Source organism: Hyalella azteca, unplaced genomic scaffold, assembly GCF_000764305.2.
Source record: "Hyalella azteca isolate HAZT.00-mixed unplaced genomic scaffold, Hazt_2.0.2 contig9540, whole genome shotgun sequence".
NCBI classification, from domain to species: domain Eukaryota; kingdom Metazoa; phylum Arthropoda; class Malacostraca; order Amphipoda; family Hyalellidae; genus Hyalella; species Hyalella azteca.
This window is the reverse complement of record NW_025939609.1, coordinates 62344-79467: the sequence shown is the minus strand read 5'-3', so window position 1 is coordinate 79467 and position 17124 is coordinate 62344. Positions and strand designations below refer to the sequence as shown.

General features: G+C 39.4%; 1 protein-coding gene across 1 annotated transcript in view; it reads left to right on the top strand.

The window, feature by feature from the left end:
• Window positions 1-17124, top strand: part of LOC108681611 — a 67231-nt gene that overhangs the window by 49380 nt on the left and 727 nt on the right. The window contains exons 25-30 of the mRNA XM_047882040.1: window positions 501-670; window positions 895-2018; window positions 9756-9832; window positions 12184-12316; window positions 13565-13695; window positions 15628-15927. Of these exons, the coding sequence (XP_047737996.1) occupies window positions 501-670; window positions 895-2018; window positions 9756-9832; window positions 12184-12316; window positions 13565-13695; window positions 15628-15927 (1935 nt within the window). The remainder of the gene's footprint in view (window positions 1-500; window positions 671-894; window positions 2019-9755; window positions 9833-12183; window positions 12317-13564; window positions 13696-15627; window positions 15928-17124) is intronic.

The window sequence follows — 17124 nt, the reverse complement described above, 5'->3', positions numbered from 1 at the left end:
TATGTCAGCTTCGGCCCAGGGTTCGAAGGGCAGCCTTTGGGCAGCTTGCTAGCTCGGTGTGACTCGGATCGGCCAAACCTCTTCATACTCTGAGGCGACTATAAAGTCGGGAAGGAGATTCTGACCAGGGCCTATACTTTCAAGAAAGTTAAGAGATCGTAAGTTCATCAGCCAATCATTGACGACCTTTCAAGCAAAATCCACCAATCATAGACTAGAAAATAGAGCGTAAGTACTTACGCTCACTTAGCGAGTTTTGAAAGTATGGCCCCAGAAACTGATTTCGATCGGATGGCCAAGCAGACCCAGAATAACTTTGCGCCGAGTGGAGTGACTATTCGGCCGAAGCCTAGGCGGTCCCTGAATTTTGATAGGGTATACCGGGTATACTCGCCTTCTTATAGGTCTTACATTTATACTCAAAATAAATATACCTCACAAATTTTCTCCGATTTCCCGTCAGTATTGTGGTAAAACATCCTAGCTCTTTCTCCCACCAGACGGGTTGCCTGCACTGCCATGAGAATGAATTCGTGTGCCCTGTGAGTGGGGTGTGCGTGCCTCAATCTGGGGTGTGTGACGGGGTGATGACAGTGCCTGACTGCACAGATGAAACCCACTGCTTCGCCTGCCCACCCGGGACATACGTGTGTGACAAGTGCATCCAGAGGTGGGTCATTGGAATTATTTCAACGTTTACCCACCCACAACTTAAGTGATTGCGTATTGTCAGTAGGACGACGAAATGTAATTCGGAAGAAAAATCTAAAAAAATACAGATTCAATAGACTTTTTCAAAAAATACCGCACAACTCCTGCCATTCGAGGAGCTTTGGTATAGTGAAATTTGTTGTCCTTAATCGTTGTTCTTAACTTTTTTATTTCTTCATGAAGCTGGCAAATCTGCGACGGAAACTTCGACTGTTTAAATGGCGAAGACGAGCGCAAGTGTGGAGACATAAATTACTCCCCGTCAGCCGGCCAAAATCACGTGCCATTGCATTCCGCCAATAACGGAGTGTTATTCCCTGGTGAACAAGATCAGAATATTGCTCAAGCCTCATCAGCAAATCAAAACTCTCGGTTGGTTCTTCCATCTGATCCCCGAGAATCTTCATCCGGCTATTCCAGTGATGAGAATTTAAGCCATTCTGACCACAAGCGACCTCCTTCACCACCGCTCGACAAAGCCGTTGTTGACGGGAGCGTCAAGCGCCCAGGAAATGAGAGCGCACCCCCAACTCAACTCCTGAGCGACCAAGACAGTCGGCAGCATCCTGAGGACCCCTTTGCTGGGGTGCTTGGGCAGCATGGGAGGAAGTCTCCTACCTTACTGCGTCAGAGTCCTTCGCAGCCTTCTGGTTACTACCAGCCTCCACCAGGTAGTCAACGAGTACCATCCTCCTATCCATCGCCAAACAATCCATCACTAAACCCGTCATTGAATCCACTGCTTAATCCATCTCTGAACCCATCATTCGACTCGTCTCTGAATTCACTTCAGAACCCAGCTCAAAACCCTTCCACGAACACTTCTCAGAAACCATCTCAAAACCCATCTTTAAGCCCGTCTCTGAACCCATCTTATAACGATTCTTTGAACTCACTATCCTCCCTTCATTACCGCCCCAAAATTCCAAATGTTTTCAGCGCCACGAACCTCGATTCCACAAATTATAATGAGAACATCTTCGTTCCGAGCGACCTCGACCCCGAAGACCCAAATAACCCTAACCATCATTCCTACCCGGATGTTTACGCTCCCCAAAACCAAAAGAATTCCATCCTAAATCACGACCAGTATTCATACGATCCTAAAAACCTCGCTTTGAATCGGTACGAGCCGCCGAATTCAGTCAAAAATCCGATGAATTTCGTATCGGACGACGACTGTCGTCCCGACGAATATTCGTGCGCGATGACGAGGTCGTGCATCGTGGCGAGCGCCGTCTGCGACCGCGAGGAAGACTGTCTGCTGGGCGACGATGAGCACGACTGTCCCGACGACAACCTGCAGGGTGAGACGATGAATGTTTTGTATACTTATGCCATTATGGTTAATGATTCAGGTACCAGCAAACATTATGCATGGACAACATAACCAAACTTTGAAACAAACTCTCACGCATCCTTTCTCGTTCTCATGCGTCTGTTCCTTGCTGCTTTAGCGTATCTTTTTACAGCATTTCTCGTTACTTTTTTGATATTTTCAACCCTTTTTGACAATTTTTCAATTCTTTTTTGACCGTTTAAAAAGATTTTTCACATTTTTTGCTTCTTCTCGGATAAATTTTCTCCCATTCATTGCCTGTTTTCGCAATTTCCCTCACGTTCGTACCTCCTATTGCACGTACTTGCCCCATTTTGCATGTTTCCAAAGTTTCAAGCCCGTATCGCGCTCTCAATCAAACTTTCTCTGGTTTCCTTCTTGTCTTGTTGCGTTTTTCACAGTTTTTACCCGTCAACGCACTTTCCTACCCTTTCCCATGCTTGCTTTGCCTTTCGTACCTTTCTTCACCCACCCTTACCCTTTTCACCTCGTCTCGCACTTTCAGGTGCTTTCCAACTCTTTCTCCCTCTTCGCCATTTTCCCTCCGTCCTCATCTTTCTTACCCTTTCTCACTCTTTTTCACCATCACCCACCGTTTCTCACTCATATTCCCCCTCACGCCCTCTCATCTTACATTTCCATCTATTTCTAGCCCATTATTGGCCTCTCTGTCCTTCTTTTTATTTTTTTTATTTTTCCTGACCCATTGTCATCATGTCCCCTCCTTTCTCATATCCTGCTCTCCCATTCATGTTTCATTCCTCCTTTTGCCCTGTTTTAGCAAGGGTTCATCGATTTTCTTATCTTCTGTCGTTTTCTACAGTCTTGTCTTCTTGTCTACTCTTGTCCTATCATCTTCTGTCTATTTCTATTATCTTGTCTTTTTGTTCTATCCTTTTGTGGCTCCTCTATCTTCTTCGCCTCTGAGCACTTCTCTTGATTATTTGTCCTCTACTGGCTTTTTTTGCCTAATGTTTTACGTTCCTATTGTTATTCATTCCTATTCTATCATGCATAATTCTTTACTGCTTTTGCTCCCTTTATTCCTCTTCACTGTTTTCTCTGACCTCTTTTAATCGCCTTTCAAACGTTGTGCGTTCCCATTGCTCTGTCTTTAATTCAATAAAGGAGCAATTCCAGCTTTCTTCACGCCATCATCAGCCGATTTTTGTTTCGATTCAATCGATGATGGCTTTATTCACATGAAATAGAGGCGGACATGAATTGTCTAGAGCTATTTCGTTTCCTCGAAGCACTTTCATGTCCTTTTCAACCTTTCATCCCCCATATCAACCCTTATGATGCCCTTACCAGGTCCAAATTACAAACCTTTTTCCGATCTGATATTAATCATCTCCAAGCTTCGTCACCAACTTTTATCTCTTTAAGTCCATTTCCCTCCCCCAATTTCCCACGGGGGGAGGGGTTCCAAAACGGGGTTCCTACCCTGTTTTGGACGCGTGATGCGGCAAAATTTTTTTACATGCCTCTCTCAATTTCCCATCCTCCTCCCTCAATTTCCCCTCTCCTCCCTCCGACGGATAGCCACGCGTTTCCTTTCTCTCGTGGGGGGCGCGGAGAGCAGCAAGACGGACACCCCCCCACGTCTGGTGACCCCCTCCCTCCACCTGCCCCCCCACCAGGTGGGGCTCCTGTTCTTCAGGTACCGGCTCGACGGCTGGACCAAACCTACCAACGCTTCCATCAGGTACCAATTACCAGGTACCAGGTACCACTTCCTTAACTATGGTACCTTAACTTTCTTATCAGGTACCACTTTCTTAACTATGAATATTCAAACTATAAATAAATCACCAAACTACCTAATGATAATAGAGAAACCTAATATATCTTTAGAACCAAATTATTTGACGCATTATCGTAAACAATTTACAGTTCATCGACCACATGACACAGTCATAGGAATTTAATTTAATCCTAAAAAGTGTGGAGCTGGTGGAAGACTGGGGCGTTGGAGACGTTGGAGCCTCGGCTTGGAGTTTGTGGAGGCAGGCTGGAGGGAAAGGAAGGCAGTGGCTGAAAGAAGTCGTCATTATTCCTCATGCTCCATTCACGCGCAGAAACAAGGTAGGATTTTGCATGTCAACGTGCAGATCATCTACTAAATCAGCCTCAATAAACCTCAATAAATCTCAAGATTTTCCTGGGTCCCGCAATCATTATGAAAATTCTACTCATGCTGAAACATAACGATACAAATTTGGTTCTGAAGACTCCAAACTACGAGCATCGTGAAACTTACGAATAAAATTGTGTTCGTTCTCGAATTCCCCTCGCGAGATCGCGGCTCGTCGTCGCTATCGGCCAACAGGTCATTTCTCAAGCGGCTATAATCATCGTCCGGAAATAGTCCCTTCACCTCATTTCCGCCGCTTTTGGACTCTGTTTTGCGAACGTCAGTCGCCTGTTTTGCATCTCGCATGCGCAGGCTAGACCTTCTATCTTTAATGCTGAGTTCTGTCCAGGCAAGACCTACTTATATTTTTAATGCTGAGTTCTGGCCAGGCAAGATCTACTTTTATTTTTAATGCTGAGTTTTGTCCAGGCAAGATCTACTTTTATTTTTAATGCTGAGTTCTGTCCAGCCAAGATCTACTTTTATTTTTCAGCTGACTTTTCGCAGCCCACGTGGGCACGTTTGGCATTTGGTTATTTCACAGTAGAATTTTTCTTATCGCGTCTTGTGTGACATTTATATGTAAAATGAAACATCATGAAGTTATGTAATGGCAATAGTGTGCGGATTTAAATAATTTTAAATCTTGACGATTATTATGCTATGATTAAAAAGTGACATTTAGTGTGTGAGGAGAAATCCATTTCTAATTGTAAAGTTAAATATAAATGTGAAAATGTAGAGAAGTTAGTTAGACAACTCCGCGAATAAATTTTTCATACTGAAGGCGTTAATGTTGAATTCTTAATGGGAAGGAGAAACTGTGAATTTCTTCATGAAAACTCAATTTTTCCCATGACGGAGGCAATGAATCGTAAAAAAAGAATGAAACTAAAGGAAAGTTTCCGACTCGATGAAAGATCTTATTACGATCCTACCAAAGAAAGCTGTAGTCTTAAATTTAGTGAACTTAGAGAGAAGGAAAATGTCTCCATCAAGATTCTTAGCGATGACATGTAAACAAATTATTACCTATTGACCTGACTGTTGATGTGAGATAATCAGGGGCAATTTTTATCGAGTTAGTTTTTATCACTATAGTATCCGACGTGTTTTTTATCACTATAGTATCCGATTTCTTAAGGGTTTCCTACTTTTGTATTCTCTATCAGAAAAATAACGAACAATTTTTTAGCTCACAAACTGGAAAAAGCAATTGGTCGAAATTGAACATAACATCGATAATTATTAATACAAAGAAAATTTATTGTAAAATTTACTGTTTTGTTATGCATTAAACGGTAAGGGGCATTGTTTGAGTTACTCGAAGGATCTGTCCCCTCGTTTGTCCCCTCGTATCCCACGCCCTCGCATTACTTGAGTTACACGAAGGATCTGTCCCCTCGTATCCCGCGCCCCTCGCTTTACTTGAGCTACACGAAGGATCTGTCCCCTCGTATCCCGCGCCCCTCGCATTACTTGAGCTACACGAAGGATCTGTCCCCTCGTATCCCGCGCCCATCGCAAAATAATGGCCGAGGGCACCGCGCAAATGCTGATTAAAACTCCGGCCTGAGATCCTCAGGAAAATCACTAATGGCCAAAATTCAAGGCCAAAAATACGTAGGAAAAAAACATAACAAAATCACAAGGGTGTTTTATTATTTAACCTTTGTTGTAACTTCGTACCAAGCTATTAAGTTTTGATGTAATAATAACTTGACTTGTGGTTCATTTAAAGTTGTTGAAGCTCTAGAAAACAATGCTGGTGCATTCGTCTTCATTTTTAATAAAATGCAATTGATCAATAATAAACAACATTGATGTAAACACAAATAACATTGATGTTTGAAGTCAATGTCGCTAAATTTCTCTGAAATAATATTGAATATTTTATCTCAACATTCACTCCTGTGTGAATATTTCATACAAGACTTTGTTACGTTATTTCAACCTAAACTGTACATGATTTAGAAACACACCAGTAGCATTTTGTTACGTTATTCGTACGGTAATTGTAAATCTATAATAATGATGATTATTGTTGCAGGTGGCATTTGTGGTGAGTGGGAGTGACCACTTACACTCATCACACCAACTGCACTTCACTTCACTCTCCTTCACCACATGCAACGTCTCAGCACTCGCTCAACTCGGTGAACACTTCCATTATATTTTATGATGTTGCATCTATTGTATCTATTGTATGTACGATGTTGTATCTATTGTATGTACGATGTTGTATCTATTGTATGTACGATGTTTTATCTATTGTATGTACGATGTTGTATCTATTGTATGTACGATGTTGTATCTATTGTATGTATGATGTTGTATCTATTGTATGTATGATGTTGTATCTATTGTATGTATGATGTTGTATCTATTGTAGGTATGATGTTGTATCTATTGTAGGTATGATGTTGTATCTATTGTATGTATGATGTTGTATCTATTGTATGTATGATGTTGTATCTATTGAATGTACGATGTTGTATCTATTGTATGATGTATCTATTGTATGATGTTAGAACTTCTACGCACTTCAGGCATTAAGTATGAGAGACTCCATTACGCTTGTACTATAAATGGCTCACTAGATTGCGCAATATAATTGTACGATAAATGTCCACCATGAATAACTTATTAGACAACACATTAAGCTTTTACGATGAAAAACTTCCATGAATAAATCATTATGTAGCCATTAAGCTTTTGCGATGCATATTACTTCAATGAATTAATTTTTATCTTGATAACCTATTATATTTGTACTTAAAAGTAAAATTTGTAAAAGTTGTTGTGTTGACCTGTAAGTAAAACAATCATGAATTACTTACAATATAACCCATTATACATGTACGAAAAATCATGAATAAACTTACTAGACAACCCATTATACATGTAAGATGAATACGAATAACTAAGCAACCCATTATATATGTATTATAAATAAGAATAACTAGACAACCCATTTTACTTGTAAGATAAGTAGGAATAACTAAACAACCCATTATACTAGTAAGATAAGCACGAATAACTAGACAACCCATTATGCATGTAAGATAAGTACGAGTAACTAAACAACCCATTATACTAGTAAGATATAAGTACAAATAACTAAACAACCTATTATGCATGTAAGATAAATATAAATATCTAAACGACCCATTATACATGTAATAAAAATACAAATAACTAGACAACCCATTACACTTGTAAGATAAGTACGAATAACTAAACAACCCATTATACTTGTAAGATAACTACGAATGACTAGACAACCCATTACACTTGTAAGATAATTACGAATTATTACTCAACCCATTATACTTGTAGGATAAGTACGAATTATTACTCAACCCATTATACTTGTAAGATAATTACGAACTATTACACAACCCATTATACTTGTAAGATAAATACAAATAACTAAACAACCCATTACGTTCAACCTTATCTCACCCACTGAAGGCATTGGGCTTCAGTCGTGCGAGTTCGGGGCGTGGTGGTGTGGGTGGACTCAACCCATCACAACCCACGGCTATGCCTGGAATTTTGCCTACACCTCACCACACACCCGTCGCACCGGCCCCATAACTGGTTGAGTATCACATTTTAACCGTTAAATGTTAAGCATTACATTTTAAACGTTTTACAGGTTAAGCATTATATGTTAACTGTCACAGGTTAGGCATAACATGTGAACTTGACATGTTAACCACAACAGTTTAAACTTACAGGTTTTAAATGTAATGAATTTTCAATTTGCCCATCACAAGTTACCCATCACGAGTTGCCCATCACACATCACCCATCACAAGCAGTCCATCACACATCACCCATCGCAAGTAGTCCACCACACATCACCCATCACCCACATCCATGAAATCTTAGCTACTGCAAGTGAAACTAAACTGAAATTTTCTAGATTCTGGAAGCAAACACTGCTGGCCGCCGTGCCCAATAATGGGAGGTTGCTCCGCTTACAGACACAGCTTTTATTGCTTGAATTTAACCTTGAATTTTACGATTATATTGCACCTGCGCGTAAAATATGATGCCAGCTGGTCCACGCTGCTCCAGGTGTTCAGGTCTTTACGACCAGCCTTGGCCACTACCAGCAGGTAGAGGTATTAACCTTCAGTACACGCGGGATTTTAATTGGAACCGACGGTGGGCTATGAATTTAGGAGCTTCCAGCATCGCTTGAGAATTCGGGACGCATTTATAAATATTAAAGTTATGAAGCAGTCGAAGGCAAGAGCACTTTGAGTTTAACCGCGAATAAGGTTTTATGCGACCGTGCAAAATTATGTCGTTTATGAAGACTAGACTCGGTCGCAACAGCGCTCGCTGTGAGCTGTAGATATTAGAAATACTTGTCAGATTTTTGATATTTCTCATATATTAAATAGTTTATTTAAATGCTAATGAGATAGAGCGAATATGGAATGAATCATATTTAGTAACTTATGTTCAACTGCTACGGTAGAAAGTCCATTTTACTCCTAAAATACGCGTAGATTTCCGGAACCTGAAGCTGTCCACGTTTGGCCTGAAGTGAATAATAAAGCTAGAAGGGGAAGTATTACGATAATCATTGCATAGGCCGTACAGGCACGATAACTCCATAACAACACAAACAACAAACTAGCACATACGTAAGAATCAATAGATCAAGTTAATCAAAAGTTCAAGTTATCGAACGATTGCGCAGAAGTGGGATCAAGTAGCTGACTTAATCTATTTTTCAGTTCAGTTCAGTTCTATTTCAGACTGAATCTATCTATTCAGTCTATCCATTACATTTGGATGTCTGTAGTTCCACGCTAGTCTTCCAACCCTAGGAAACTGTCTTCTTATAATGGTGAATAGAGCCCCAACCCTTCTTATTATGGTGATATGAGAACCAACCCTTATTATAATGATGAAAAGAGCCCCAACCCTTCTTATAATGGTGATATGAGAACCAACCCTTATTATAATGATGATAAGAGCCCCAACCCATCTTGAAATGATGATAGGAGCCCCAACCCCTCTTATAATGATGAAAAGAGCCCCAACCCTTCTTATAATGGTGATAAGAGCCCTAATCCTTCTCATAATGGTGATAAAAGCCCCAACCCTTCTTATAATGGTGATACGAGCCCCAACCCTTCTTAAAATGATGATAAGAGCCCCAACCCTTCTAATAATGGTGATAAGAGCCCCAACCCTTCTTATAATGATTATAAGAGCCCCAACCCTTCTCAAAATGATGATAAGAGCCCCAACCCTTCTTATAATGTAAGAGCCCCAACCCTTCTTATAATGATTATAAGAGCCCCAACCCTTCTCATAATGGTGATAAGAGCCCCAACCCTTCTTATAATGGTGATAAGAGCCCAAACCCTTCTTATAATGGTGATAAGAGCCCCAACCCTTCTTATAATGGTGATAAGGGCCCCATCCCTTCTAAAGGCTCTCGGCTACACAAAAATCACCGCTTATTAGTAAAAATATTTGCCGCAATTGGATTGTTGCCGTTGAGGTCAAATGCAGTTTAATTTGAATGCTGTTGAGCAGGAACATCAGGCCATCGCACGTCTGGGTTCATCTTCGCTGATTCTCTCTTCGGTGAAAGCGGCGATTTTGCGGATTTGGTCAGTCCAGTCTTGCTGCTTCCGTCCTCGACAAAAGTTAATAATTTGGGATGCAAAAATCCCAATTCCGATACTGAAAACCAAAGCAAGAATACCGAACATCTAAATGAGAAAGTTGAAAATCAAAACGGGAACGTTGAGAACCAAAACGGGAACGTTGAAAATCAAAACGGGAACGTTGAAAACCAAAACGGGAACGTTGAAGAACTTTTGAAGCCAAACAGAGGCAACACATCAGGGATTTTCGAAGAGCTTATTGCTGGTAATGAAGGCCGTGACCTCAGCAGTTATTCCTCTATTTGCTTCAGGTGAGATTGAAATAATTTCACGTTAATTTAAGACAGAAAACTATCAACGTTGAACATCTTCAACTATTTTTCATTTCATGCATTCTCTGTTCAAAACATCAGAACATTAACGAACGATCAAATTTAAAATTCTAGATGAAACTCTTCGTGGGTGACATGCCATTTTATGTGCCACATTCTAATCGAAGTTTTCAGAGAACAATTATATTTTGCTGCATAGATTTCATTTCTTTCTTTCAAAATTAAAGGTTATCAGGGAAATGTTTCATTTGTGAGATCAGATAAATTAATGATTTGTGAGGTCAGAGAAATTAATTATTTGTGTGGTCAGAGAAATAAATCTGTTCTCTAACTTGCGTACATTATGATAAATAAAATGAATAATAACATTACTTGCAATGAGAACTGCTGTGCACAAATTTAACTTACCTTACAAGAAATTGTTTCCTGCCCATTAGAATCTTTATACTCATGATTAAAAAAATGGGCTTCTTTCATCTACTTGATGTTTAATACAATACATTTGCCCCTACAGAGAGCCGTGTAATACAATGCATTTGCCACCAGAAAAAGCCGTGTAATGCAATACATTTGCCACCACAAAGGGCCGTGTAATGTACAATGTAATTGCCACCATGAATAGCCGTGTAATACAATGCATTTGCCACCATATAGAGCCATGTAATACAATACATTTGCCACTTCGAAGAGCCGTGTAATACAATACATTTGCCACTACAGAGAGCCATGTAATACAATACATTTGCTACCATAAAGAGCCGCGTAATACAATGCATTTGCCACCAGAAAAAGCCGTGTAATACAATGCATTTGCCACCAGAAAAAGCCGTGTAATACAATGCATTTGCCACCAGAAAAATCCGTGAAATACAATACATTTGCCACTGCGAAGAGCCGTGTAATACAATGCATTTGCCCCTGCGATGAGCCGTGTAATACAATAGATTTACCACCACAAACATCCATGTAAATTACTAAACTAAAAACGTTATCCAGCCTCATAAGCATGCTAATCCTGAGTACAAATATTGGACAGTTTGGTAAAGTTTGAATTTTCTTCAAACTTCAAATTTTTAGTGCTGATGGAAATTTTACGAGTTAAGCTTTCGAATCTGTCTCTTGATGTTATAAAATATTCAGCCAGATATGAAAGGGCTTTGTGAATGCGAACTCCAGTTGCCAGTTCCTTCTTAAGTTCGTGGCGAAGTTTAACGAGTTACATGCTGGAGATTTTCGACATATACGGAAAAATCCGTCAAATTCAATCACGTTTTATGTTGTCGATTGAACAACCGTGGAATAATTTCCCATTCCAAGTCACCGACGTCTATTATGTTGACTTATACAGCAATAACAAAGTTAGATGGCAGAACAGACTTGAATCTGGCATGGCAATGTACGTAGCCCTTCGCCTCGTATAGCAGAAACAGCCACCAAAATTCCCGCTTAGGAACGAGATGTGAAAAGTTTGAGCTTCGTGGCGTTATTGAAGCGACTTTACGGACATCGCGACGTTATGAGTCCGGACGCTGTAATTAGTTCCATGCAGCGGCCGGGGGCTGTGGCGGGAGCTGGAGACTTCAGTGTGAGACTTAAGTTCCAGTGTTGGCCGTGAACTTAAGTGCGAGCAATAAAATGAGTGGAAAGCAGTCAGCTTTAGGACATGTGAGGCTTCAGTGTGAAGTTAATTTTTACGCATATTGTGCGTTAAAATTGAACCTTGGCATCATCTTTTTCGGGCTGCATAGGGAAGTGAAGTTGAAGTGAACTCAAACCCGTTAAGTTAAACTTTGGCGTTCATTTGCTTAGGCTGTGCAAGGAAGTGAAGATGAAGTGAACATCATGTACGTTAAATTAAACTCTTGAATCACTTTGCTCGCGCTGTACAAGGAAGTGAACATTAAATAAACATCATGTACCTTAAATTAAACCTTGGCATCACTTTGCCCAGGCTGTGCAGGGAAGTGAATATGAAGTGAACATCATGTACGTTAAATTAACCCTTCACATAATCTTGTTCAGGCTGTGCAAGAAAGTGCAGATGAAGTGAACATCATGTCCATTAAATTAACCCTTCACGTAATCTTCTTCAGGTTCTACAAGTTCCTGTTCGGGGCTCACGTCAACCGCTTGTCAGTGCTGCTGCGCCAGACAGGTAAGGTGGTACATATTTCCTCTCACATATTGCAGAAATTATCTTGTGATATGAATGCAAATAAAGATTAGGATATAAGTTTTATGATGAATTTGATCATAAATATAGATTAGGATATAAGTTTTATGATGAATTCAAATTTGATCATAATAAAGATTAGGATATAAGTTTGATGATGAATTTAAATTTGATCATAAATAAAGATTAGGATATAAGTTTGATGATGAATTTAAATTTGATCATAAATAAAGATTAGGATATAAGTTTTATGATGAATTTAAATTTGATCATAAATAAAGATTAGGATATAAGTTAAATGATGAATTTAAATATAGATAATAAGTGGAAATAGTATAGCCTATATAATTGGCAAGAAACAATTGTGTGCGGATTTAAATGATCATTTATTCCTACGCTTATTTATAATACTTTTTGTACTCGAAGCTGCTTATCCATTGCACACAGCTAATCTTAGTTAAAAATTCATTTTATCTCTGATAAGTTTATAAATTTTCACTATATGATTCACCGCGTCAAATTTGTGTTCATTATTTCACTCACTGTCCCCTAGAATTTATTGACACTATGTACTGTGTGTCCGTTCATAATTAGTTTTGCTTTAAACAATGCATGTAAAATTTAAAATTCTAATTATTAAAAAATATGCCATTTTATAATTTTACCTTTTCGAAAATTATGTTAGAAAATTGTGCTATAACATGTATGAGTAATACACCTTAGCACCCTGGCCTGCAGCGATCCAAATTTCTCAAATTAATTCACTAAAGAAACATGTTCATGTTCGGTGTCAACCTCGTCGCATAAACTTGCTCCTGGGTTCAGTTCAGCACCAACTCTGTGTTCGCGAACAATAAACTTAAGTCACACCCGTAGTCTGAGCCTGAATCTCCCTAACCTTTAATTGTGTGCTTTGACATCTTATAATTTAGCTTCAGCTAACTATCCTAAGAACATTAGCCATTTAAGTGATTTTAGCGATGTAACAGGCACGAGTGATGTAATGAACATAACCGATATAACAGGTAATCATTTTTATTTCCCACCACCAACCTACTTTTCATTAACATCATCTCACAAACTGTTTCTTACTCCTACCCAACATACATTATCTTCCTTCATGCATTTCCACCAGTCCTGTTACCGCGCTTAATATTTTTTCAACTCCCTCATTCATTATTACGGTTCAGCAACAGTCATGCCTTTATTACATAAAAATTTCGCGTACAGTCGCAGGTCACGGGGTGCACGAGACTGTACTCTACAGTACAGTCGGATCCAAAGGACTGTCGTGGTTGTCCTCAAGGATCTCCATCGATCCTGAACATTTAGTTGATCCTAGCGCACCTTTCGTTATCGTGGTAAGATTTTCTGTGATACTCCAATAATCTAGTTTATTTCCAATAATCTAGTGATTACCTAATAACTGTTCATGAATATTTATTTGGTTTCCCTGTGAAAACCAATGCTTTTGAACTATGAAGTTTGTATGGTACAATAAAGCCTATAACTGTAATTGGTGCTCTCCATTCACCGCTTCATGTCTGTAAATAGTATTGAATATTCACCCCTATGAATTTCAGAAGGTCGCTGAAATCGTTCACTCATGAATATAGCCAACTCACAATTGAATGAGCATCAAACACTAATGAGTGTTTTTGCGTTAGAATCCCTTTATTCATAAATATTAAGATCAATTATATAAAAGAAATTTTTAGATTAATAATTATCTTGACTTTGGAGAACGCGAGATTAATATATTTTTATAGTGAGTAGTAGTATATTCTCTTTTTATAGAGAATATAATGACGGCCGAGAGCCGTGCGACACTATGTGAAAAAAATTTATCATGATGGAGCAGTAAATCAAAGTGAAACTTGTATTGGAGACTTTGAGACAAACTCCAGTAAAGCCTTATTTCCATTAGACATTTCAACTGCTGCGATACGGCCTTTTACATCTATTTCCTAGACGTGTACATGTGAATGTTGCTGTAGCAAAACTGTATGATCTGTGAGACCGCGTAGAAAAACTCCAGTTATTTGCCAACGTTATCGTGTTGCTGATCGTAAATGAGTACCACTTCATTCTACGAAGCATTGTAACAAGTATTTCGTGAATAGTTATAATTTATTTATTTGAGACAACGTCACAGGTACGTCGTGAATGGTTATAAGTAGCTAGCAAAAGGGGTGTATCGTCACACTTTCCATAAACAGCTTAAATCATAGGTCACCACAATCATTTACCCTCAAATCTTACCCAACAAAATTAAACAATTACCTTCAATATTATTAAGAACAATTACCCCCAAATCTGCATAAACAGCTTAACAGGATCATTTACCACGAATCTTGCCCAACAAAATTAACCAATTACTGTAATTGGTTAATTTTGTTGGGCAAGATTCGTGGTAAATGATCCTGTTAAGCTGTTTATGCAGATTTGGGGGTAATTGTTCTTAATAATATTGAAGGTAATTGTTTAATTTTGTTGGGTAAGATTTGAGGGTAAATGATTGTGGTGACCTATGATTTAAGCTGTTTATGGAAAGTGTGACGATACACCCCTTTTGCTAGCTACTGTTATAGTTACCTTGTATAGGTCAACGTAACATGTACGTCATGAATAGTCATAGCTTCCATATATAAGACAACGTCACTTTTACGTCACTTATACACGTCACAACGTCACTTATATAGGACAACGTCACAGGTACGTCATGAATGTTTATAGTTTACTTGTATAAGACAACGTCACTTTTACGTCGTGAATGGTTATAGTTTATCTATATAAGACAGTGTCAGATGTACGTTCTGAGATAGTGGTTATAATTAATTTATATATGACAATGTCAAGTGTACGTCTTAAATGGCAATAGTTTCTTTTTAAAAGACACTGTCACTTGCATGTACGTCCGGCGTTCGTCGGATTACCAGAGCTGTCCGGGCACATGTCAATCAGGCGTCTCATTCCATTCATTATAATTCAGACGTAATATTCACTTGACGTGATAGAAATTGATGGAACAGTACTAGACCTGAGCCAGCATGGACAACATCACGCTACACAAGACCTCAGTAGTGGGCGAAGTCTAGATTCTATAAAAGTGCTGGGAATCTAAGTAATGCCCCCGAAACATTAACATTCAACATTTGTCCCTATATGGTATTATTTCGAGACACGTTGTTTGAATTATTAATTATTTATTATTATCTATTTTATTAGTATTATTGTAATGAATTACATTTTATTAATTTTACTCGACTGCATGTGTTGTTCCATGCCATCAGGTCCGCGCCACCCGCGGGGCAGGCAGCGAGGGGGACATCGCACTGGACAGCCTATCCTTCACCCCCGGAGGATGTCATCCCACCGAATATTACAGCGTAAACTCCTCCTTCCCCTCCAAATCCCCGGGTCCAGGTCCGGCCCGGGCTACAGGTGATCAAAGAAGGAACAATCTGCAGGAGTTCCCCCTGGAACAGTTCGTGTTCGACGTGTTCTTGAAGCCGCTGTTCCACGAGGGCTCCCGCGCCCTCAAGTCGGGGGCGGCAACCGTACCTCTGCCCATGCCTACGCCTGAGGTTCAGGTGCGACGTTGCTTATAAAGCATTGCTGTATATCATTCGTGCTTTATTTATGAAGGTGAAGCGGTATATCTTTGATGCTTTACTTATGAGGGTGAAGCAGTATATGTTTATCATGAAATTGAAGCGGTATATCATTGATGCTTTATTTATGAAGGTGAAACGGTATATCATTGACGATTAATTTATGAAGGTAAAGCAGTATATCATGAAGTTGCAGCGGTATATCATTCATGCTTTATTTATGAAGGTGAAGCGGATAACGGCCGTCCTTACCAGCTCTTTAACACATTGATTCCGATTGCTTCATCTTGTTATATTATTTCATTTTTGTACTGTTTTTAAACAGGGTTGCCAGACGGTCATTTTTTCCGGACAAATTCCGTGATTTAGTTTTTCTCAATTGCGTTGCCCGGCTAAAATTTATAATAGGGATACTTCCTAATTGAATTGTAAATACTGCAAAAAGAAAATAAATGGAATTTTTATAGTGGAACCTACAAATAAACTAGTACAGGGTGCGGCGCGGGAACTTACTTATTTGAATTGCGCGCCACGTGGCGGCCATTAGTCCTAGGAAGGTGGCGCCATGCGCAATATGGTGCGCGGGCTATGAAGTTTTTCGTCCACTCAGTTCAGTTGCGACCATGCAGTGGTCGAGAGAGGAGCGCGCGTTTTCACCTACAAGATGTAATATTCAAGAATTAAACTTGTAAGTAAACCCAACGAAACTTTAAATGTAGCTCTTTGTAAAAAAGAAAGAATTAAAACGCTATCTTTAATACTTTTTACTTTGTGATTTTTTTAAAAGAGTAAGTTCCCACGCCGCACCCTGTATATATTGAGTTATCGGCCTTTTTTGGCCTTTTTTGTTCGCGGATTAGGCTGATTTTAGGCAACCTGAATTATGTACCACTACGTCCTGGAGAAATACATTTCGTGGTACTCATGTGTACCACTTCGTAGTCAACGTGTTAACGCACAATTGAACTACTGCTCACTATCTCGTTACTAACAGCTCTGTATTGCATCATAGAAACTCTGCACCTCATCACTAACAGCTGACCTTATTATCACTATCATGCCCTTCATTACACCACAATCGGCTGTTTACCTTGTCACTATAGTTTCCTGTAAACGAGGACAGTGCAGATGGCTAGTAGACCTGACAGTTGCCAAATGTCTGCCGCTTGGTGTCTA